The 26,860-nt window shown below is 36.4% G+C and overlaps 1 protein-coding gene across 1 annotated transcript in view; it reads left to right on the forward strand.

Moving 5' to 3' along the window:
• Positions 1–1,308: 1,308 nt before the first annotated feature.
• LOC135468912 (myosin-M heavy chain-like) overlaps positions 1,309–26,860 on the forward strand; it is a 76,021-nt gene continuing 50,469 nt past the window's right edge. The window contains exon 1 of the mRNA XM_064747389.1: positions 1,309–1,751. Within this exon, the coding sequence (XP_064603459.1) occupies positions 1,455–1,751 (297 nt within the window). The 5' untranslated portion in view covers positions 1,309–1,454. The remainder of the gene's footprint in view (positions 1,752–26,860) is intronic.

Raw genomic sequence — 26,860 nt, forward strand, 5'->3', positions numbered from 1 at the left:
TTTTTATATTCTTCGTGGTTGTTATTTGTTGGCGACTTGTGTGTTTTGAAGCGAGCCAGTGAGTAAAGAATAGGATTATTTCTTTATGGTTGAAAATGGCACGAGTGTCTGTTTGCGCCAGATATTCGGTACGGGTAGACCGTGTCAGATCGGTTACTATTGACTGCTCTCCAGTAACACGGATGCAAAATGACCTGAGAAGAATGACGGAGCACACGGGAGTTTCATATGTGACCTGACAAAACTGAAAACGTAGTCAGCCGAGCTTTACAATGCTTTACTTTAGGTTGGCGTTGAACACAAATCAGCGTTTCATCTTCTCTTACGGTTAAAGGATATTGATGTCGGTAGATCCAGTTTTACGGCACACCGCATTCACGAATACGCTGTAAATTGCAGGACACCCATTCAGTGAAGACGTATCGTGTTACTACTTTGTCACACACTCTCACTCAGATTCCATGTTTACCTGCTGACTCGTGCAAGTTTTCATGAACAGTCGTGCCTTCGTTAGCTTTCTGTTGGTGTCTGCAAAACCGACAGACGTGAGGACAACAATGTCAGAAATTTTTATTATCAGACTTGCATTTGTGAGGCACTATGAGACAGACTTAAAGCTGCTGGATGGCCGCTGATGAAAGAAGAGTCAAAACAAGCTGTCAGAGCTCTGCAGTATCTGGTGTACAGAGAGCACATCACAAGCAATTTGAAAGTTGTACGGCCATTGGCCGACTATCCTAGCACAAAAGACAATGATCCAGGGACCGCTTAGGCCCCGGAAGCTGATTGGGATGCTAGACAACTGGATGACCAGAAATTGTTTTATTGGCTTGGTTTTTATTCTACACATGGATCCATTGTAATTTCATGTGCTTAACAGTCTACAGTGCACGTGTGTGCGTGAGCCTTCATTTTGTTGTCCGCCATTAAATAGGTAATTCATTTATTTATGTTTATTTAACTTTTATTTTATGAAAATGGCCATAATGGTTCTGCTTCCGCCATTGTACAGCATAGAACCATGTATCCATTAACCTGATGAAATGTGCATTACCTTGTGACTGATAAAAGGGCTGTTTGGTTCATAGGGCCTGAAAGAAGGCCCTATGCACCAAATAACTGCTTTGAATAACTGGACCTTTAAACGTATAGGGTAAGAACATATATATATATATATATATATATATATATATATATCCATAAGAACGAATATATGATAATTATCATATAAAAGTATTTAACACTTGAAATGTGCAATATATGCAACTAAGTTGACTCATACAGGACAAAGTAACAGAAGCAACTAGGAAGCTTTTAAGGCTCTTAACATATCAATACTGCAACGTGTAATGTGTATGATTATGTGTAATAAGGAAGTTGTTCATACTTTTCACATGTTTTCACAGTGCTCGGTGTTTCAGAGGTTCTTCATGTTGTGAAGCGTTTAGGACTAGATGGTGGACATGGCAGCACCTGTGCCAGGTCGTCAGGGTAGGCGCTGGTCATTTGACGCTGCGATTCCGCTGATGTCCCCACCAGTTAAGACTACACCCCATGCAAGAAGAAATAGGTCAAGTTCTGTGGTTGGTCCAGAGAGCATTTTCATCCCTCCTCCATTAGCAGAGAGACATGGCAGCCTTCATCAACTATTGCAGAAAAACTGGAGAAAATTCCAGCAGAGAAGAAACTCCTCCTCTCATCATAAAGACTTTATTATCTTGGCCTCCATGGATGATGGTTCAACTGAAATCGTAAGTAGTTTGGCTGACATTTAACTTTGTTGTGTGTTATGCATTTGCATTGTAATTAACAGGCCTGTGTTTCAATACATATGCATGGAACAAGGTAAAAATGTTCTGGCAGTTTTCAACTGAGCTAACATAAATTCTCCTAAGGTCTACTTGTAGAAATGCATGAACGCTGCAATCTGAAATGTTGTTGGTTCAAATACCAGCAAGGTCACAAACATAACCACTTTGGGTTTGAAAACACTAGAGTTAGAAAGTCTGTATGACAGATTTGGTATATAGTGTATACATTATATTTTAAAATAAAGCTTCTGAATATATAAATGAATAATTCGTGTAACTATTTTCTTTAATGTTGTCAGTACCAGTATATACAATTGTAGTAGGGTGGTATTGCAAGTGTGTAAATATTTTGTTGTCACATTTATGTAACAATTTTGCACCTTATGTAACTCTAAGGCTGTATTGGTTTTGATGGTTAAAAGGATGTAGGAACTTACACAAATACCCAAACTGAATTATAGTCCTTGTAAAATGTTTAAATAGAAAAGTAATCACATTTTTTTTTTATAAGTTGATAAATATGTAAATGTAACATTTAACATTTACAGGATATTCAGTTTTGTTAGGTAGTGATTTCTCTTGCATGAATATCCCCCTTTAGCTCTCTATAGGCTGAATATAAGATAAATCATTTGCTCCTCACTTCTACTTTCCGGCTTTTACTGATCAAATCCAACCAGGTGTAATTGTGGAGAATGGTGAAAAAAAAAACCCTTCTTTTGCATGCACAGCTACTGGTATTATGGGAGAGGCAAGCAAGTAGTGATAATATTTATGCACCAGTATGGATTTGGATATGTTTACTTGTCATGAGGTAGACAACGGTTTCAGACAAGGAAATCGTGTTTTCACCTGATACACTACACAAACTGACACGGAATTAAAAAGTTGTGTATTTAGCTTGCTCAAAATTTTTTTGATAATCTCAGGGAATATACGTCTGGTCAGATTTTACTTTATGGCAGACACGGCTTGAATTATTATTTTTTCAGACTCTTTCTATTTTGTCCTCTGTGTACATGCTGTTCAGCATAGTAGTTAGGTTTGACAGCTGGGCTACCCCCCAACCCCTCCCCTCCAAGCCTGGACAATGTCTTGACCTAGTGTTTGTTTCTGAGCCTTTTTCTTTATGTTGGAAGCAGTTTTTTAACTGTAGATACGGTGCTGTCTGCTGGCTACCTGATATCGTATTACCCCTGCCAGTTTGTGTAATGTGGCCCACACTGCCAATCCTGTTCTAGCACAACCCTTGAACAGTCTACGAAATGTATACCTGGCGAAAACACCAGTTAAGAGGGCAACTCTGACACTGCACTTAATACCTAGGGCAGATTAAGATATCTTACGGCAAGTAGGCCTGATCTGTGAACAAGCATACACTTAGCATTTATGAGGATGGTCTCCAGGTCTTTTAACCTGTAAATTAAATCATCTTTTTTGTGTGAGGTGTATGTATTTACGAGGAGTGTCTTGAACTCTTCAGCATTTTGTATGCCATCAGTCAAATCTGATTCATGCTATCACATGTAATGTCGTGGGAATGCATGAATTTGTGATCGGGTCTGGACAGATGAGGAAAAATGAAAAGACCTGGAAAAATTACACTTAAAATGAAATAATGATAATAAATGATAATGATAAAACAGATAACGGAAGAAAGGTGTTCGCACTGCTAGATACTGTTGTCAAATAACATGCATGTTCGCATCAAGAAATGACTGCATTAATGTCAATAGTGGCGTCTATCCTTACCACAATCAATTTAATACATCTTCCGCCTCTTAAGCACTTTTTCAGAGAAATTTATACACGCAATTATTATGAAAATGATGCTAAACATGATTTGTTAGTGTCACTAAACATGCAGACTGCATAGAACTGTGCAAATGACTTCCCTACATCCCACTGTTCTATCAGAATGTTCCAAATTGATGGCTGAGAAGGTTGAGGAATTAGGCTAAATGGTACTGTTTCTTAATACTAACACCCAAAATCCTGCTGCAATCTGTGATTTTTATGGTGTCACTTGTTGAATCTTCCAATTTTAATACATTATGGTTTATAACTGGTGTTTTGTTATTTCACTATATATATAGAAATTTACTTTTTTTAAGTTGATTATTCATTGTCATACCTTTAAAAGCATCATGGTCACCTTATGTGTGCTCTTAGTAGTAGCGAAAAATAATTAATTGCAAGTTTCAACCTTGCGAAACACTTCCCCTTATATCAGATCTATAGCTTGAGGTCAAAATGAAGAATTGACCCTGATACATGACTTTGAAAAACAGGTCTGAAGTTGTGACAAAACTTATTTGAGGACACATACATGCCTTGGTTTCACAAACCTTCTGGGATTGCTGGAGATACTGGATTCTGAGGTTGACGGTTCGAAACCTGGATTTAATCTCGCCCAGTTTCTCATTTGTAGAAACTGTGCAATATCCATAAAGTGTAATCCCCAGTAACAAAAAGACTGACTTTCAGGGAAATTCAAGGTGACAGAATAAAAGTCTGTTTGTTTGATACCTAAGCAAATGTTAATGGTTTCCACAGAAAGTTCTTTTCTCTATCCTTAAACCTGGCTACTTTCCTGAAGGTGCAGTATTCTTTAGTTCAGCACTATAGACTCCAAATAAATGAACATGCATGATTTATTTATTTAATTATTTATTTATTTATTTATTTGATTGGTGTTTAACGTTGTACTCAAGAATAACAGCATTATGGTGTAAGGAAACCACCAGCGATTTATTTATTTGATTGGTGGCTTAACGCCATATTCAATCATTTTTCACTTATTTGACAGTGGCCAGATTTATGGGTAGAGGAAATCAGATTGCCTGGAGTAAAAAAATAGCGATCCTTGGTAGGTTCCTCACAAACTTCCTGATTTTTGCCCTTACCAAATCAGCACAAACTGGATTTGAGCTTTCAGCTTCATGTGAACCAGTATTTAACTGCCTTGAGCCACTGAGGACCCAAAGTAAATTAATTAATTAATCTGTGTGTGAAACGTTCAATTTGACCTTCTCCATACATAACAAGGCTTTAGAGTGCCCTGTCTTTGGCAGATCTACCCAATATAAAGCCTGACCCAATTAACATAATGAGATACATTTACTGGTAGAGTACTGAGGTTAATTATTGTTGACCTCAACAGTGATCTGATTTAATGTTATAACATTCTTTGATGTACATTATACAGACAGGAAGATGGCCTAGTGATCACATTTGTTTAAGAGGGTGGGGAGCAGACAATCTTAAAAAACTCCATATTTATTTCGCTCATATGGCTCAAAAACTCAATTTTTTCATTTGGGACCTGTCAGTGGATTTAGTTGACCTGCACGATATAGTAATTATGAACCGTAATTAAAAACTACTTCAAAGCAGCATTTCTGTCGGTGGTGTTAGCAGCTAAAAGATTTTATGCACTGAAAGGCAGTTCAAATTGTCACGACTTCCTTGTGTAGCTGTCACTTCTCTGATGTGTAGACCATTTCGCACCATACAGTTATTGATCATCGTTTTTGGTTTGTTTGCAGCCCTAACTAAAACATTTGAACATTAATTGACAGTACACATGACAAATAATCTATCCTAGAGCAAGTAGATTATTGCATGGACTTCCTAAGGTTAAAACTACATTGGTTGGATTGGCCAATTTCAGGGTTTCACAAAAAGTATAATTTTATCAGTCAGTACAGAATATAGGCTTCGGAATATGCCTGAATAAACACCTTGCAATCATACAAAAAGGTTAAAGAATTACAGTCGCACATCTGGACTTCAAAATTTTCAGGCTTGAAGGTTGTGGACGGATCATGCCTTAAGTAAAATTATTGAATTTGTGGTGTGCAGGTAATGTTGGTCACTACTAGTCGTATGTATAGACATTTGGGCGGAAATTTTCATTGGATGAAGTGTGGGTGTAACATGAAGAGAGATGATTACACAACTTTTAACAGCTTTATCATGTTATAAAAAGATTCATAGAAATAGTGGCTCCCTTTATGCTGGGTAAAGATATGAATTAAGATATGGTATATGTGGGTTTATCATACTATTCAAACCAATTTAGCAAAGTTAACAAAAAAATTGTGTAGGGCGTGCAGGGAAATTTGACGTATGGTATATACTACTTGTACAACGTGATGGAATTGACTGAAATGTGATGCTTCTCTACTCATATAATAGTGAGCATGGCAACTATGAGTTCCTAGTAAACATGCACTACGTCTTTATATTAAAACCATTCAATACACCCCGCCTGGCTTGACATAAGTGCTTTATACGGCATAATCAATGGCTATATATTTGTGTAGACAGTGGTATTGTCCGTTGTTAGTTTAAGAGGGAAGCTGTCAGAGTATATTTATATTTCCATATATATCTTAAAATTAAAAAAAAAAATTGAAACCTCAATATATCTCTGACACGCCCACTGATGTTTAACTTTATGAGATGTCCCATTTAAAACTACAAAAACTATCATTGGGAGATGCTGCAGAAAATAATTCAAAAACTTAATAGTTTTCCAGGTATGATCCATTAAAGTTCATAAATGGGGTTTATCATGATAACCAATGGTGTCCTGTGACAGGAGAAGTCGCATACATGTTCATGTTCTTGGTTTTAATCGGGTCATGTCATTACATAATGTGAGATGAACTGACAGACTACTACTGTATTTCACATAAAGTTGGGTCTGTAAAAATACCTTATCGAAGGTCATCATGGCCTTAAAATGATAGTTTTGACGCAAACATTTAATTTGATTTTATTTATTTATTTGATTGGTGTATTACGCTGTACTGAAGAATATTTCACTTATACGATGGTGGCCAGCATTATGGTGGGAGGAAACCGAGCAGAGAAAAAATGCTTAACTTTAGATGAAATGCAGAATTTCAATGCAATGTTAAAAATTTTCAAATATTGACTGCTTTAATGGTCTAATCGGAAATAAAGCTTTTTTTCCCATGGAATATGCTGGTTATGTTCTGTCTGATCACAACAGAAAATGAACAGAGTGAGTAAATCGAACCAAGTGGTTTTCTTATTGCATTTGACAGATGCAAATGGAAAATGTAAACCCAAATCCATACTGACATGATCCCTGTACCCAGTTTTGGAATTATGCGAAAAACTCACAGCAAAAATTGGTCAAATACAATCTACATTTTCATATGTTACCTGGTATATGTATAAGCAAAAGTCAGTAAGATGTAATGAGAGTGATGTGAAATGCAAACTTTTTGCCTTGTTGCTGTTAGCAGGTGCACTGAAAATTGGGCACTATTTAGATACGAAGTAATGCGGAGCTTGCAGCCTTTAAGCCTTGGACATTTTCAGGCTGTATTATTCATTCTCGCATTAACCACAAACTACATCTGTTGAAACTGAGTGGAGGAGAGTGCATGTGAAGTAAACAAAATTAGCAGAATGATTGCTCCCAAAGTGTCTGTGACAGTTATCAGCGCTGCTGCTGGTGCAGACTCATGCTGGTTGCCCTGATCTATACAATGCCCCAAGGACTCCTAATTTCTTAGTACCATATTTCTGATCCTATCTGGCCATGAACCCTGGCACCGAACCCTGGCACCCATTTGTTGAAAACTTTTAATGTTAATAATTCCAGACCTTAAGAATAGCTTCTTTTTTGTTGTTTTTTTTTTTTTTAGAAATTAATTGTGTTATAGGTGATGTATATGTATACTGATAGGTAGATAATGTCAAGCTACGTACATGTGTATGCTCCAGAACTGATTTCTCTTCTGTGTGGTGAACTTTAATGTACAGAGCAGTTTAACAATTCAGCCAACATGTTGCTTTAAACATGAATGGTTGGTTTTAATGGATGGCTAGTGAGAGAGCCGGGGGGCGGGGGGGTGGGGGGGAGGGGAGGAGTACTGTCAACACTCAGTACTTGTAGCTGAGGGCTTCAATGAGCACAGCACCAAGCGCTGAATTTATCCAAAGCTTCATCCATGTTTATATGAAACAAAGGTGAGACCTTATACAGAGAGTGTGATTAAGCGTTGGATGGGATATCAGGAATTGTCAGGTGGACATCACTTGTTGATATCTGATAATTCCTGATATCACATTCCACAGCATTGTACTTTATGTTTTATCAGACTGACAAAGCAGTACCCCTAGGCAGTTGGTGCTTTAAATTACAGCTTTTGTACATCTATTATGTGGAGCTAGAAAATTGCCCAGTTGTTTTAGTTTACAAACATGCAGGCGTAAGATAGCAGGCAAAGGGTTACCTAGAATTACTGCAGTAGAATTAACGCTGAATAGATCATTGGATATTGCCTCTTGAATGTGAGATATTATTGTGTGAGTGTGATGTTACTTACTTGAGCATGTGTTATCGTTGTACATCATATTTTGTGGAATATCATATGACCGTGTATTGACCAGTGGAAACCAAGAATCACGCTGTGAGGTATAAGTACTTGGTTATGAAATTTCATATTGAAATTGTTCCAGCAAGACTGCTAAGGTCTTCGTTGTCCAACTTGTCATAAATTGGTTACGTGTGAAATTAGTCAAGAGAACATTATGCTTTGCAGTCGGTTGAACATTTAAAGGGATATAGATTCGTCACAGACTGGTTGTAGCAAGAGATAAGCAAGTTTTAGGCTAAGCTTAGCCTAAGCTTAACTTTTCGTATAGCACATATATTTAAGTGTGACCAAGGTTGTATGATATTTATCCCAGTAAATCTTATTTTTAATGTCAGCCAGTCAGTGTCAGTTCTGTATCCCTTTTAAAGAACAAGTGACACTTTCTGCCACATTAACATGGAGCCTGTGTTTGGTCAGAATATCCGTGGTGCTAACTGCATCACTCGCTCGCTCAGATCAGACGAGTGCTTAACGAGTGAGCTAGCAACTGGCATGTATTTCTGCTACAAACTACATTGGAATATATTTCTATTGCATTTAACTTTACCTATTTCGTGATATGTTTGTTGTTTAACAAGTAGTTAAAATTGAATAATTGAAAGTCCTTGAAAAGTCATTGAATTTCTTATTTTTAATGTTGTTGATACATTCTTGTGTGTAAAGTGTAATAATTTAACATTTAAGATTTTAAGGTGCTTATAAAAGTTATATGCAACACTCTTTATATTTCACCTGTTTAACCCATAGTGTGCTTATTTGAAGTCTTGGATCTAACAGTACATGCAAAGTAATAAGAATCAAACGCTAAGGTGAATTACGAACCCAATGAAAAGCAGTTTGTGTATAGACTTCAGCTGAAATTTAAGTAAATCTTGAAAGTCGACAGGAGTTGTTCCCCCTTCAAAAGTCCAACTGCATATTTTTATATTGGAACGTGTGCAGCAGAAACTGATGGTTTCAGTTAACTACATTGCACTGTTATTCTTTAACCTGTTTTGTGTGTCAGCATATTTATTCATATATCATTGTTTTATTTTCATCCCTTGAACATAATATTGTTTTGAATCGGAAATCTTTGCTGCATGGAGGGTGTTAGCACTGATACAAATTCAGCTATATTAAAGCTGTAGTTGAACTGAACATATGCTTCAAAACAATCCCTTTATTTGGCCACTATGTGGACATTTGATAAGTTTGATGGGGTGATATTAAATACTGAAATATTGAGACTCAGGCAGATGTACTCAAAGTACTCTAATTCTTCTAAAATTTGGGACAGATATTAGTAGTGTTGAAAGTAAAATATTGCTTTTCTTTACCAGCCTTTTAGTAAAGTAAAGATTTGAGTATGTTGTTCAGCTAGAGGGCCTAGCCATGTGAGAAGCTCACTATTCCTAATAGAATTGCATATACATGGTGGCGCAAAAGTCTGGACCCATAGGCAGTTTACTATATAACAATTTACAGTTTACAAGTGTTCGAACTGACTTCCACCTTCCTCCAAACACTTTCTTACTCCGGAGACACATGATGTTTGCACATTTCGAGGCATAGAGTTATTCCCTCTTATGGTCTTTTAGTGCTTGTAATGTTCTTGGTTTGTTAGCATAAACCATAATTGCTCATGGGTCCAGACTTTTGCTCCACCGTGTATATTGGCTAAAATTAGCAGACCCAGTGCCCTGAATTTTAAAACAAATAAGGTAGTTATTTTTATTAATATATAAAATTATATATACATACAGGTACAGTCAGCATCATAGGTATTAAACTGAATTCTTGTACAAATTAAAGTTTTACAGGACTTCACATATAATGTAAATATAGTCTTAATGCCATAGCTTTTCTGTGATAAATGGATCAAAATGTATGTCTGTCTTTTCAGCTTATTACCATTAATTAAACTAGAATGATTGGTGCATTTATATTAAGGCACATACCAGCTTAATCTTATAAGAAAATTTAATTACAGTCAATAAGACGAGTGATATTAAGCATGCATGTTAACAAAAATATCTCTGATAGTGCCAGTGTGACAGTTATACAGCCAGCGTTAACCCGTCATCACAGGACTGTGTCTATTTACAGCTATAGGTGTCTTCATTGACAAGGTGTGTGAGTGTGATTTGCATAGTCAGTTTTGGTATGCGCATCTCATCTGTCAGCAGCAAGCGGATTATTATGGTCATTGCCAAATGCCTGGCTCAAAGGCCTAGTCCAATCTGTTAAACGGATCATGCAGTCAAGCTGTTAATTAATAATTATTTTCCCTAATCTTCTCATGCAAATTATCTGAAACAAAGATTATATTTTGGAGGTGCTGAGATATGTTCCTGAATACAAATTGAGCTAAATGAATTTTTTTCTTTCAAAAATTATTTCACAGGAAAAGTCTTTTTTGTCTTAGAGGTGTATATGTTTACGACATTATCCGGTGAATAAATAAGATGTAAGATAAGCCCATTATAATAAAAACTCACAAGTTTTTATGGCCTAGTCTGCTTAATTTGTCTGTCATCTGGTGGACTATATATACATACACATATATATAAATATATATACACCACTATATATGCCATGGATATCTAATATAAGCGCCTCCCACTTGCAGTGAATAGCTTGGTTATAGGGTAGTAGCATCAGTGGCTTGTTAGCGATAATCCGACAAATCAGAGTGCATTAGTACTGCTCTAGCCTCTAGTGATTATAGCAACCATTGAACTGTACACTCTTCAAGAGGTTCTTAAGGGTGTTTATTTTAGGCTCTGATTACATCTCCTGTCACCTCTATAGGACTACTCTATTCTGTGACTAGCTCTCTCAGATTGTTTTTAACACGTTGTGTGTGTACACGTTGTGTGTTCATCCATGCACCAATGTATATAGCACACCAAGATTTGATGACCTGTGACGCGGGATTAAGTTTTCAGCAATTAAGGTAGGTTGGTTTCTTAGTAGTGAGGTATTAAAAGATAGTTTTCTTGTATCACTCTCTTAAAAATTTGATCCTTAAAGTGGTAGCATGCAGGTTTAATTTGTTTCTTATTGCACGATTTAGGGATGTCAGTGAATTATTTGTTGATATAAGCGTGACAAATTCTGCAAAAGATGAATGTGAAATTTTGACGAGTACCCGGAGTGAAGGGATGATGATATGTTAATGCCACGTTAGGAATAGTTCAGTCATATTGTGTCAAGAACATGGTTGAGCCTAGAGATCTGCGTCATTCTTATTAGTTCAGGCCACATCAGTTAAATTTTTTGTTTTGCAGTCAGAATAAAATTCTTTTTCCTGCTAGGAGGAGGGCATAAAGATAATAAAAACAGGAATGAAACCCAAGAAGATGTACTCCATTAACAGGGCAATGTTGCTTGGAATCTTAACTTATCTTTTTGTTTTAACCATAAACAGAAGGAACATTATTTTGAAGTAGAAGAATGAATGAATGATTATGGCTTTACGCCACATTGGCAATTTTTCAGCCATATTGTGGAGAGAACATGTTTTAAACTATGAATCAGTATAGGGTCTTAAAGAAGAGAATGTGAACATATAAAGCAAATAAATAGAAAAGACGTGTTTAAAACCCGTTAAAAGAACTAAACCTCCGTTAAAATTTGAAAACCACAATCATTTTTAAAATTCTAATGTGTATATATAAACAAAAAATAATGTGAAAGAAGTTATATCTTATTATATAAACATGTATGCTTTTTGCAATCAATGACAGCGTTGCCAGCAACGTTGTCAGATAAGTCAGAAAGAAGGTGATCTTAATGGTCTTATGGTTTTTATAATTCATGAATACCTGGTGATATGAATTAAAGGAAACATGTTTTTGTATCGTACAGCTTTGACATGTTGAGGTCAGTCCTCTCAAATCATGATATTAAGTAATGGAGGGGATACACATTCATGGAAAATTGCTGAGTACAACGTTAAACCCTTAGCACTCACTCACTGACACAAATTCAGAAACTTTTGAAGATCGCAAGAAAGCTGTTCTCATTGCATGGAGCTTTGACATTTTGATTAATAATGTGTAGTATGATCATTTGATGAATCATGTGATGAATGTTTTGATGAATCTTTTTATGTACATCTTCATCCCCGCACAAAGCAAAAAGCAATAAAACAAAGAAACAGTTGACTTCCATCACATTGCAGGTGTATTTTGTTGTCAGAGTTTTGGAAAATGCAACACCTGAGTTTCATGCATGTATAAGGTTTATATCTATCCTTACCTACCCACCCACAAGATTTTTAACCTTATCAGCATGAGCAGTATTTATCAACTTATATTTAAACCACCTTTTCATACCCTGACTTCCCGTGTCTCACCCAGTGTTGTCTATTTCGTCGTATAAATAAAGAGATTTATATTATAATATTTTCTAATGGCTTTCGGTATCAGATAACTGCTGCAATTTAGACAGTCTGCTTGGCTGAATGCCTTATTTATGTTTTATGTTTTCTTAATTGTCATTGAACCTACATGTATGCTTAGGTTATTTTAGGGGTGCTTATGTCAAGCATATCTCTTACATCCATTAGATGTTAAAAGGTTGAGGAATTGGCTTGTGCTAATGTAGACATATGTATATATGTGAGTGTAAGTATGCGATTGCCACATAGGTCTGTATGATGTCAGAAGTCAGAGAATCTCTCATTGTTTATAGTGAGGATCAGATCAAGTAAACATCGCACTGCTCTTATTTATCACTGTGTTAAACTCTCGAACAGAGCTATGGTAAATTGCTGTGGATCTCTGAGATACTAACAAAGTTCTCCTACCAGTCTAAACTGTCTTGGCAATTCATGGCCTTTTCTAACCAACCAGCTTTGACTTATTCTGTTGATTTGGATATTATTTTAACTGTTAGCTAATGTATGTTAACATGGACAAGGAATTTGTAGATTCACCAGCATTCACTGTTCTGAGGGCCTTTTTGGGTGGGGTGGTGGGGGGGACAAGGAATAGTCAGTGACAGGTGTCTGTATTTTAGACAGGTGTCTGTATTTTAGACAGAGGGAATGTTTATCAATACCCTGTCAAAGGTCGGTGGTTTACCATGTTGGCTCCTCTGCCTATATCCCTCAGAGTATAAATTCTTTAGTACAGCAGTAGACTGTAATCAAATAAATAAAGATTAATAATTGGTGTGGGTAAGAAATAGAAAATAATGAACCTAGAAATTCTAGTTAGAAATATTCCATATTTCCATTTGGAGAATAGAAGATGTTCAGTCTAAAAAAAAAAAAAAGGACAAAAACATTAAGAAGATAAATATTGTTAGGTTGTGATTGTGATGAACTGTGACTGGATGTTTTTTTAAAGATTCCCCAAAACACATGGAAAGGTTTTGTATTGTTGATCTGATTATTTATGCTATTTGTAAAATTTCAAAATGCTGTGGCTGGTGGTCTTTGTGCTGATACTGTAGGCTGGCTGAGGAAGAGCACGCAGAAGATTTATCTCCCCTGTCTCAGTATTACAAAAGTTACACGCACAGATATAAATTGTGAGTGGATTCAGAATTCCTTGTTGACATGAAATATATATATCACCATGAAGACAGGTAGCTTGGAGCTGTAAACTACTTTCCTTTCATCAGTTGTCTGTTTTCCAGACTTTGTTGGACATCTGATGAATATCATTCTTGCATAGCGTTATCGTGATGTACTCAGAGATAGACACAATTTAAACAAATTAAAAATCATAAAATATGGAGGTCAAACAAGATGAAAAGGTTGATTTTCAGAGTCAGGTCTCCCATAAACAAAATACAAGTGATGTTTTCTGATTAATGCACTGATAGTTGTATCATCATTTTAACATAATGGGAATTCAGGGACAAAGTGGACTTGAATTTCAAAAGTTGTAGTAGAAATGGTGGATGTGTTTGTTAGAATTTATGCTTAGCAGACAACATCTTATTATCTGTAAGAATTAAAAATGAAACCTAGAAGATAATTAATTATTATGACAGTTGACTGTATGACCTGTCTCTCACCAAAGGGTTTGTCAGCTAGCACAGGCACCTCTAAAACTGTCCAGTTACTGGACCATTACTTAAAAAAAAGGTTACATGAAGATATTCATTATTTGAGTATTCATTATTCAGAGTGTGTGCATACAGTTAAAGAATTGTTAATGAAGGTAAATGTGCTGTAGTACTGCATGTATTGAGTTCAGGTTTTGCACACATGTAGAGCACAATAACACAAGAGGAGGGGAGGTTGGGGGGGGGGGTCCGTTGTTGATTCACTACATGCTGATTAATTGCAGTGCACTGTAAAGTACAAATTCACAGCTTACAGTGTTGTGTGTAAAGTATATGTTAGGGGCTGTATCTCAGAAAGCACTGCATATATTGACCTGAAGTTTTTGACCTGCAAATAAAGCATAAATGCACCAGGGAGAAGTCTCGCCGCTGATGCTCTGTGTGCATATTAATTACGGTAAGTTACCAAATTCATGACTTAAGTACATGTACTTCATGTATTGAGCTAAAGTTTTGCATGCATCGATCTCCTACAGACAAGCTCTATTTTAGCCAATTGCATCAATCTCCACTCAAGCTTCTGTGCCACTTACGATGAAACTTACGATACATCTTGCCTCTCATCTGAACTTGTTGAAGCTTACGCTTAATGGCAGTATTCGGGTTATTATTTTGATAAATAGCTTTGCTATAAGACACCTCAGAATAGCGCCCAATTGGATATAAGGAGACCCAAATCTTGTCCCCCGAAAATCTGCTGTACTTAGTGGCGAGAACAGCTAAAACTGCAAAAGACGAAAGATTTTTCACCAAGACACATAAATAACGCAACATCATTTGGTTTATTTCCTACTGTTGGTATGTGACCCAAGCATTATTTGATATTTTAGTCTAAAGCTTTTGAGTGTTACGTGAGTATGAGCAAAAAGAAATGGATTTTTCTGTGAATAACGGAAGAGGCTGTCACTGGTCACATTTCCTGGGGAGTGAGTTTGATTCCAAATGCACATGATGTTGTTGCAGCATTGCATCAATGTGCATGTGGCTTCCTCAGCAGGAAACACATTTTGTTCATTGTCTCCAGGGATTGATATTTGTACACTTTCAGTAAATGCTTATTACTTAACTTTGAATCAGATTATTGAATGGCTATAAAGCAAGGTGTTAAAATGCAGAGAGTGAGATTTGGCTTACTGACATGCTGACATGTGAGAGTTGAGATGAAATGTTAGAAGTGGTTTCTTAATTTTTTTTTGTCTTTCCTTCATTTAATACATTGGTTTAGCTAGATTTTTTTGTTGTTCAGTAGATATAACGCTGTCACGTGATCAGGTTGACAGTCGTCTGCAGTGCGCCATTTGGAGTCTGAGGCATCTAAGTTCCAGGAGTTACTTCTGATACGAGCAGACATGGATGAATTGGATACCCATTGCGTTGTAGCTATTTTTGTTTAAGAATAAAGTGGATGAAACTACGTTACTTGAATTCAGCTTGTGGAGTTCAGATCAGCTCAGGCCTGTGATTACAAGATACAAGGCTAGCTTTGTGGGATTTGACTTGAAAGACGGTGCTGAGATGCTTGTGTTCTCTACATGAAAACTTGTGTACCATAGAATACTAGTTGAATCCTTAGGTGACAAAGAATCTCATGCATTTATAGTGAACTAACAATAAGAAAGCCTTTGGCAAAAAACACATTTTGCATCGATAAAATTTCTTTTGATGTCAAAATCCAGACTTGTAAGACAGACTGCAGCCCTATATATTGTTGCCCTATACACTAGATCCCAAGGTCATTTCATTATAGTGCGAGTTAGTGCGATAAAGCGCTCAGAATCCTGTCCCCAAAGCGGCGCGCTGTAGAAGGCTACACTGTACCCCCATTCAGGTTCATAGTGTAATAATGGATTTTCATGTACACAGATTTTGAATGTATGTAACATGGGTTACTTAAGCTGGGAAGAAGTTGGGATGAGTGGTTGGCGACATGTAGAATGCTTTATTCCAAATGGTTTTGTTCTCAGCACAAGATGACCTGAGTGGGGCAGAAAAAAGCTTATGCAGCGATGAGAACTACTGAGTATCTGTCAAAAACAATTATCCAATAGAATAAGTATGTCAAATGGAATACCATGATGATCCACAAGACTGACTACAATGCATGAGGGGGCAGAAAACAAAGGGTCTGAAAAAATGCATATAAAACACCCTTCATGTAACATGGAACAAAACCGCTGCCTCCATTACCTAAAATCTTCATGTACTGTGACGCGAAACTGGGTGTTTTAGTGGGCATTAATCAACCCCATTAACACTGGTGAGGGATGAATGATAAGAATGGTGTGATGACAGAGTAATATGAAAAAGCAACAAGAGTAGGGAAAACATCAGCATCTACTTGTTGTATGTATATAGGTGTACGTGCATACGTGTACTTACACAGGACTTTAAATAATTGACAACTCTAATGTTAAATTGAGGGCATAAATAAAAATGAAATATTCGTCAAATCACAAAACATTAAGACTAACCTAGAGATTGGTTTCATTTGTGTTGTTTAGAACTTCTTCAACTATAGTCTTTAAGAACATTGGATTCTACATTGCCCTGTTCTAACCATATATGAATATTTCCAGTTGCATTCTCTTCTGATTGATATATTTCTCCAATCAAACAGGATGTACCTGTAGTGCAGTCAGTTCACATTAAGAATGGCTCAGGAAACAATATATATCAAGCCAAACTAACCAACATGATGTCCTGTCAATTTTTTCAAGGTTTTATTAGTTCTCTTTCTTTTATTTTTGGAGATGTTGATGAATGGAAGAGGGTTAGTACAGACATCTGGAATCTAGTTTTTATTAGTATCAGTGTAGGAGTAAATATTTTATTGCTTTATGCATTGATCTTAAGTTTTGCATTCATGTCTCTCCCCCAGATGAAGGACCTCTTTAATAACCTTGCTACCAAATCTTAAGCTGTTTTTCTCAACTACTCCCCCCCCCCCTTCTACTAACACTAGCATTCACCTCCCCCATACCTGATCTTCCCACCTAGCCTGCCCGTGACTGGAAGACAATAGAGAGGGAGAAGGAGAAATGCTGATGCGTGTAGCAGACGCTGGGTGTTATAGTCTGCCGAGATCCCATCCATCATTGTGGCAGAGCCGTTTATTTAGGCATTCCAGCCAGGTGAAGCGTTTAACCTTGGATTCCTGGGTTCTCGCAAGTGTGAATGATGGGTGTTGATGAGGAGTCTGATCGCCTGTACAAGCACTTGCACAGCTCTACCTGGGGTTTTCACACACATCCTAGGTGATTCAGTGGTCTTATCAACAGATGGACGCGATAAAAGGCACAGAAACCTCAGTTATCACCCGATAAAGAAATAGTTATGGATTCCTTATGATATAAGTGGCACAAATTATAATCATAACTATTTGTTTGTGCAAACATTTATTTTTGTCAATACACATCTTGAAGGTGAAGAAAACACTACGGTAAAGTATTTGTTAGGTGAATGGCTAAAAACATTGAAAACTGTTTATCCATATTTAGCTGGTCAGCCATTTTGCACGAATTCATCTCAATGTTGCCCATCCCAGTCACTACCTTATTCATATTCATTATTCCTGGCCTGCCAAAGTACCCTAAAATTCAATACACGTGATGATCAATGTGACCCCTTTGGTAGCCTAATGGTTGAAGGGTCTGCCTCAAGGTCGGGAGACCCGGGATCAAACCAGAGTTGAGTCATCCCAAGGACTTTAAAACTGGTACTTGTTGCTGTCTCACTTGGCGCTTAGCACTGAGACGTAAGAGCAAGGGAACAGGACTGATTAGCTTGGTGCATTTAGCAGCATGGACTCGCCATTCCACGAGAAGACACACAGCATATGTATACACACCTAATGACTTCTCGACTGAAAAATTGTTAAGTACGACGTTAAACCCCAAGCACAAATGTATACATACTTGGAACAAGTAGCAGGAACTAGTAGCAGGAATCTGCTAACGTCTGTGAAATGCCATTTGTTAAATGTTACGTGGAAAGTGTTGTACTGTAAGTATGGTACATTAATAGAAGAAAAAGTCAACATTTCGTTGTTTTCTTGATCAACACCACCGTTCAAATGAAGTGGAAATAACCAGTTGTTATGTATTTAATGCATTTCCTTGGCGAAAAAATTAACCAGACACTTTTTCATGTTCTGCATATTTTTTGTCGCATGAGACATTTTTTTTTATGCCTGGGCCAGCCATGTCACACAAATGAATGATAAATGTGCACCCTGTATATGTTGGGTCTGATGAGATCACAGGGTTTTTTCCTACTGTAAACCAGTTGTATATTGGAACAGATTCATAGTTAATGTGATCTATAAGTACGCTCAGACGATTTGAATACAGCAGAGCAGAAGTCTTTTTCCTCATGAAAGTAAAACATTCTCTTGCTGATTGTGGGACCTTGGTGACAGTAAACGTTTTTGAGCACCATTGTGGTCGTTTGTGCAGTATTATATTCGTTACAGACCACTTGTCTTTCACCACTATGTTTTGCATATGTGTAAGTGTATGTCACATGTAGGAAAATGTGTGGGGCTTCCATGGCCAAAGGGGTAAGTAGAAGCCTCTCGCCATTGCGATCGCTGTGAGTTCAAGTTCAACTTGTGCTGGTTTCCTCTTGGGCCGTGCGAAGATCTGCCAGCCACCTGGTCAATGGTCGTAGATTTTCCCCTGGGCTCTGCCCGCTTTCCTCCCACCATAATACTGGCTGCGGTCATATAAGTGAAATATTCTTGAGTATGTTGTAAGACAATTATCAAATAAATAAGTAGGAAAGTGTTGTTAACTTACCAGAAGGTTGGTGGTTTATGCGAGGCACTCTGGTTCCCTCGACCCATAAAACTGATCACCATCATTTAAGTCCAAAATTCTTCAGTGTGGCATTAAGCACCAATCAAATAAAAAAATAAATAATAAAATGAAAGAAAAATGCAATCTTAAGTGATGCGATTGCATCTTTCGAAGTACACATAACATGAGTAAAAGCGAACAGAAGCCCGTACCTTGGAAAAACATTATGTCATTGCTCCTAAAACAGCTCCAAACACGGCTCCTAACACATGATCGTTGGAGCCAGCCTTAGAAATCTATCATTGTATTTAACTCTGTGGAAGAAGTCTTAAATAAGTAAAGGCAATTTCAGATAGGATTTTCAAGATCCTGTCTGGTCATGTTGACTTTCAGTAGTGGTATTTTGAGAAACTCATCAAGGTCATATCTACATTCTTATGATCATTACGTAAACTTAGGATGTTGAGAGTTCAAATCTGGCAGCTGATAATTTTGTTCATCAGTCGTTATCTTCACTAGTAACTGTACATAAGTTTTACATGTTACAGCTCCCCATGTCTTGGCAGGTATCATAACCCAAGAATTCATGATGTATACAACCTTATCCCAAAGTTCATATAAACTTCCCCTCACCAACTGCAATTCGGTGAATGGCACTCACTGAAAAAACATTTGCATGAAAACAAAAATTTGGGTTGTCTTGTATTCCATGATAAGTGGATTATACAAGATATGGACCATCCATATGGATGCCATTTTCACAAAAACATGTCATACATCATGCTCTTTGCACTTACTTTACTCCCAATATTGCATTTGTGTACCATATTCATGTTTATGTATGAAAGGGCTACATTAATAAGCTCTGATGTTTTGTCTGATACAAGAAAACTGGCTCTCACAAACATATATTTGTCGCCTCAGCAGTCAGACCTTATGCGAATACACATATGTCAAGTGCATTAACAAAGGGGGATTTTGTAAAATTTCACCCCACCTTCAGCATCTGATCCAGAACATTGGTGATTTAGTTCTTCACACTTTTCAACATATGCATGCTCATAAAACACTTTGGCTGTACCCAAGCTCTGCAGTTTAACAGAAAATAATGTTTTTGACTAATGAAAAATGTTTCCATCAAACTTTCATATGGTTTAGTATGGTTTAATTTCTTCTCCTGTGTATATTTTTATAGCATGTGTCTTTGTCCAGTACAAGGAATATTGACTTCTTCTTAAAGTTAAATCAGTAATGTAAATCAAGCCTACATGTAAGTGGTAACTATCATATTTATTATGAATTTGCTTACGAATGTAGATTTTCATAAATTTTATGAAATTTCGTGATCAGTTTATGTAGAATCTAAGATTCTTTTTGAAGTGGTTGTGGAGAAATAAATTTGGGCATCTTTTACATAAAGATAATCCTAATAATATAGAAATTTGATTTTGTTTTGTACCAAGTATCTCCTTCAATTTGCCCCTGGTAATCTCGGTTTGAAAACACATGTCTTAACGGTTAACATTCCTTTTGATTGTTTCTCAAAGAACAACTTTATCATTAATCATTTGGAAAACTACTTCTTTCTTTGTACTTTTTTTTTCCTTCCTTTTTTGATTTACTGTTTTTCTCCTCTCTGTACATGAAAGTTCCTGCAGTAAATCATGATTATATTGTTTGGACTAGTTACGGTAAAAAGTGTTAAAAGCTTCTACACAAACAAATGATGTATTCATGGTTTAGGCAACAGTCTCACTCAAAATGTTTACGCTTTCTCTTTTTCTCATCATCTTTACTTCACACTGCTGATTACGTGAATGTCCTCTTAACTTAAACAGATGTGTGTCTGAGCTGAGTAAGATGATCGCCAAGGTTATACATGTGTATATAAGAGTCTCATCCATTATAGGTGGGTAAAAAGGGACAGAACTGGGGAGACGGAGGAAACAGGTGTATTAGTGTTGGTGGTGGGAGCTAGGAAAGATTTTGACTTGCAGTGCATGGTAAATTGTGAAGATAATAGACAGCACTATGACTGTATTAGAACTACACAAGCTGTGACTTGTTTTGTAATTTGGTAATCTCAGCCTCATCATATTGCAGTTTACACTCACTAACCCCTTTTACTTAATATCGTACCTCCACTGTCTTTCACAATGTGCTCTTCAAACTCATTCTTACAGCTCACATTTACACTCAGCTCATATGACTAAACTTTGTAACCAACTGTCTCTATTATCTCTTGTAGCACACCTTTGCAGTGTACTCTAACACCTTTATTTGATATGCATCCCTATGCCTCAGTTTGCAATGTACTCTCACAGCTCACCTTTATTGCATTAAAACTCTTGTAGCTGTATAGCTTACTTAGCACCCACTTGTACAGGTCACTTTGAAGTTAACTCTCGCTAATAAGCCCACAAGTACTCTCATCGTGCTCACTGCCTCATCCGGCTAATAAGGTGTATTTCGAGATTGGCCATTGAGGTTGCACCCTCAGCACACTCATCCAATTCCTTAAGCCATCCCTTACAATCTCTCTTTAGCTCCCCCCTTTTTTTCAACAATCCTTTTTGTCGGACTCCTTTGCAATCCTTCCTTTAATAGGCCACACCAAATTAATTTGTGGGTTATAAGGTGGAAGATGTTTTTAATCAATGTCTCAGCAGGGTATAAAATCATAGTTTAAGTTGAAAATCCTGTGATATAGGGGAAATGTGAACTGTAAGCAAGATTGGGTGTTGAAAACATTGTTGCCACGAATAGAACTTCTGGAATAATAATAAAACATCAGTTTTTGTTGCCTTATGATTGTCTTTCACGGTATTTTTTCTTACAATTAACCCTCCTCTGCAATCTCATCTTAAAGTTCTTACTTTAAAACCTTCTGTACAGCTCTTGCAATTCGTCTATACAGCTCTTGCTTGCAACTCTTCCTCACAGCTTTAACTTGCAACCCTTCCTCACAGCTTTAACTTGCAACTCTTCCATACATCTGGTGCTTGCAATCATTCCTTATAACTCTTACTTGCAAACCTTTTAAAATGCTCTTACTGTCTTTTGCAATATCCTTTCTTGCAATGAACCCTTTTTGGCAATCGCATCTTATAACTTTTGCTTTCAGACCTTCTTTATAGCTAGCTCTTCATTATTTCTGATTTTTCAGTATAGCTTTTGCTTGCAACCCTTCCTTACAGCTTCGACTTGCAACCCTTCCTTACAGCTTTAATTTGCAATCATTTCATACATCTTTTGCTTGCAATCATTCATTATGGCTCTTGCTTGCTAACTTTTTACAATATCGGCACAGTCATAATACTGTTTTCCACATTTTTATTTATTTTTTTTTTTCATGTATTTAGAGAGTATTTCAAAATATGGTAGACATGTTATGTAAACTGATGTCATATCCTGAGCACCTAAAACAATATTATGCTGGTTTCTGTCAATACAAACATGACCGTTACAACACTGTATGGTAAAACCACATCCTAATCCAAGAAATGATTACCATTACAATTATTCACAAACTTACCCCGTGGGGATAAACAGTTATTTTCTGCTCATGTTTAACCGTGCAAGATACAAGGTGCGTATATTAATCTTTTTATGGTAAGGGTGATATGACATCTGAGGATGAACTTTAACTGATGTAAAAAATATGCATCATGCTGGTTTCCTCTGCGGTTGTACATGGGAAGGTCTGCTAGCAACCTGTAGTTGGTCATGAGGTTTCCCTGGGCTCTGCCCGTCTTTCTACCAGCACAATGCTGGCTGCTGTGGTATAAGTAAAATATTTTTGAGTACGGTGTAAAACACCAATCAAATAATACCACTCTCAGAAAGGGTATATATGTGTAATTTCATAGAATGAACTTTAACCAGTGTAGAACATCAGCCTGTACCATGCTGCTATCAGGGAGGAATTATATTTAATATAGATAATATAAAGGTACACTATATAACGTCTAAGGATAATTATTTTTGGGTGAAACTTACAATTTTCCCAGTCGCATATAGTCTTACATTCCAAACACACTGTGAAACATCTTTCCAATGTCAGCTAGTAGAACTCTCAAAGTCAGGCAAAATGAGTAACTTTTATAGTCATGATGAATTTTTAGGTTAAAATCAGGCAAAATGAGTAACTTTTATAGTCATGGATAAATTTTCAGGTTAAAATCAGGCAAAATGAGTAACTTTTATAGTCATGGATAAATTTTTAGGTTGAAATCAGGCAAAATGAGTAACTTTTATAGCCAGATAGTCATGGATGAATTTTTAGGTTGAAATCAGGCAAAATGAGTAACTTTTATAGTCATGGATGAATTTTTAGGTTGAAATCAGGCAAAATGAGTAACTTTTATAGCCAGATAGTCATGGATAAATTTTTAGATCAAATAAATGATAAGTTGTCTAAAGATGGATTGTGACTGGTTTAGAAATATGTGTCTGTGACATTGCAACCTTCAGCATTGAAATATATGGCTATTGTATTTAACATAATTGTATACCCACAAGCACACAGTATAATGGTTAAGGATTCAGTAATGTCTACATAGATGATCTGGAACTGATACTGAAATATGCATTGATCAGTCTATAGCATTGCAACCTTCAGGAAGGGTATATGTTACTACATGTATTTATCAGTGTGTAATTACAAGCAAACAGTATAATTGTTAATGTTTGTGGATGAGTTCTAGCACTCAAATTTTCACTGGTTTAGACAGCTACTGTCTTAAAATAAAAATGTATGCATAGACGGTGTATTAAAGAGTGGGGAGAAATTTTGAAGGGCTTGCGGTTGGCTCTTAAGAGGGTGTAAAATGGCAATCCAGGCTCTTATCACTTCTGGGGTCCAGTTACGTGTATTCCTGGCCAAACTCTAGGCAAGGAGATTCCCCAGGGGATAGAGTTGTTCTATTTCTGATGTATAGAGAGAGAATTGATCCCCCCACCCCCCACCTCAAGAAACAGGTCCTTGTAAACACAGGCATAGAATAGCCCTAGTCTGATACCCAGGTAATAATAACAACAGGCCACAGTTATATATTTTTGTTTATATCAGGGTGATAAGGGAAATGTGTGCTGAATAAATGTGTTATCCTTAGTTTTGTCTTATAGCAAGTAAGTCATTCTCTTATAGTATTCCTGTAGGGGCTTTTTGGGGCCCAGCAATCACATCAACCATTAGGAACAATGCCACGACCGTTAATGTAGGTGTATTTTGGGGAAGAAGGCCGTATCGGCCCTGGTCTACTTTTTTTCCCCAGTGAGCCAAAACCCAGTATTTTGGTAGCCAGTTGCCATGGTAAAGGTTTCATGCTTGGAGATTCTGCCCAGGAGGCTTCGCTCACAGCAGACATACAACACTTGTAAATTTAGTGATTGCTATTCCGTGGAAACCTTTCTCCCTAGTCTGAACACCTCTGAAACACCTCTGTGTATAAAGAAATGACTCAGGTAGGCTCTTCATTTATATATAAGGTTCATCTGGTTTGCTTCAGTCTCTATAATCATTTTTAAGCAATGCCTTTAATTTTTTTTTCCAAACCAGAAAAGATTAGATCAGGTTTTGAGTTCAGACTTTTTTTTCCCACACCTAACTGTTTAATTCATTTGCAGATCACCTTCATTGTTTTCAATGATGTGAAATTTCTTGACACAGAGAAGCCATTCCTTAGATCATTTTTATGTCAAGATCTTGTTTTGTCACTTTTATCTATCTTCTTGTAAAGCCAGACCTTCCTGTATATATAGTTCAGATCACACTTTCTGTTTTAGTTTTTTCTTTTTATTATTATTACTCAAAATCAGTTTAAATATATTTAACAAAGATTTAATTGTCAGTAAAGTCTAAAAACTCTACATCTTGTTTAAGTTTCAAAGGATTAATGTACATGTAATACCTAAATGTTATTCTCAGTTGTGTCCTCCCCCCCCCCCCCCCATAACGATGACCAAATTGTTTAAGTTAAATATAATTGGAATAAAGGTAAAAAAAATAATATGTAAAAATATAGCACGGAATAAAGCTCAAATTAATCAGTCGAATCATATTATTCTCAAGTTGATGGAGTCTTGTGTTTTAGCTCAGTCTGAAGCCAGTAATAACAGAATTTATGGAGTCTTGTATTTTAGCTCAGTCTGAAGCCAGTAATAACAGAATTTATGGAGTCTTGTATTTTAGCTCAGTCTGAAGCCAGTAATAACAGAATTTAAGTAGTCATCCATAAACATGGCAAAAATCTACAGTTATATCCATTTTCTAGCGTCAGTAAAGGACTTAAATTTACAGTTAGACTTCTAATTTGGTAGCACATGTAGTTTTATTTATTTGAGGTCATGCATCCTTTTACATGAATAACAGTTCCTGGATATTTTATTTTCATACATGTAGGTGATACGGATCACCACAGAATAATTTAAGTCAGACCTGTATAGTTTAAATCCTTTCTTTCAGTTTGGTAGTACTCACTTGCATTCATTGTCTTGACATTTTTAAGAAGTCAAACCCAAATCATTACTGTTCATATGTAAGGTACTTGAGATTTTTATGGATTTAATTTACTCATTAACTTATCACTTTCACTGAGTCATCCTCTCTTCAATGGAAATTAAATTAAGCTAAAAGTGATTAGATTTTAAGTGAACAATTTGAAATTTGCTACCTATGCAGAAGGGAATATTAGCTGAGATTAACGGTATGTTTTAAAACACTGTTAATAATACCCTATATTCTGAATCAAATTAGTTACTTTTTGCGAGTCAGTCTTAATCAGTTGATATAAACACCTTAACAGATTTTATTATAAAACCAGCCTAAACTAATTAAGTTTGCTGTTTATTCAGATTGTTCATTGTAATTACACGTATTGATATCCCTGACAGGGAATGTACATGCAAGAAGATGCATTTATTTCACATTCTTGTTACTTGAAATGATGATCATCATTGTGCAAGACAATATCAATATTGCTAATATGTTCTATATATTAATGTTACATGAGAGATATTTCCCAAAGTAAATTTATTAATAAGGTTTGAACCCAAAGATTTAATTAACAAAAAGATGAGGTTGTTGGTATATGTTTACCATTTATTTTAAATATATAAAATGACTGGAAATGCCCCATTTCCAGTTTGTGTTGTTAGTTTTAAAAAAAAAAAGATTATCCAAGTCAGTCATTTTGAGAATCTAGTTTAGAAACAAGATATTTTACTCCAAGAAGCTGTTCAAGAATGTTTTCAAAGGTTAATTTTTGCTTCAGTAATTTGTCCATTTGCATGTTTGCGCTTGCCTGGGTACACTTTGGCTGACACTTCAGTATCCAACCAATGTCAGAATATCACCTGTTTGTTCTTCACTCATAATTCCTTTAATCCTTCCAAATATGCTAATGTCCATTGAGCAGGATTAAGATTATGAAGGATTAGTGTGCTATGATTCTCGTGGGAGGAAGTTATTGTAACTCCTGGATTATCTGGATTAATATACCTTCATGCCGTCTGATTAGGAGGGACAAGGCAGAGCCAGTTGGAATGTGCCTCAGGACATTCCTTTACAGCTGTTTAATTTAGCCAGAATAATGTTATGCTGTGGTTAGCTGAGAAGCTCCTTCATTTAGTCGCATGTATAAGCATGGTTTGAACAGTTGTTTTTGGGAGCTAGGGGTTGTTCTGTATGTTTTCCTACTGAAATTTAAACTTTTCACAAAGCTCTTGACATGGGTAACTTCACATTCTTGGAAGGAAATCCCCT

Source organism: Liolophura sinensis, chromosome 1 (assembly GCF_032854445.1).
Source record: "Liolophura sinensis isolate JHLJ2023 chromosome 1, CUHK_Ljap_v2, whole genome shotgun sequence".
Taxonomy (NCBI): domain Eukaryota; kingdom Metazoa; phylum Mollusca; class Polyplacophora; order Chitonida; family Chitonidae; genus Liolophura; species Liolophura sinensis.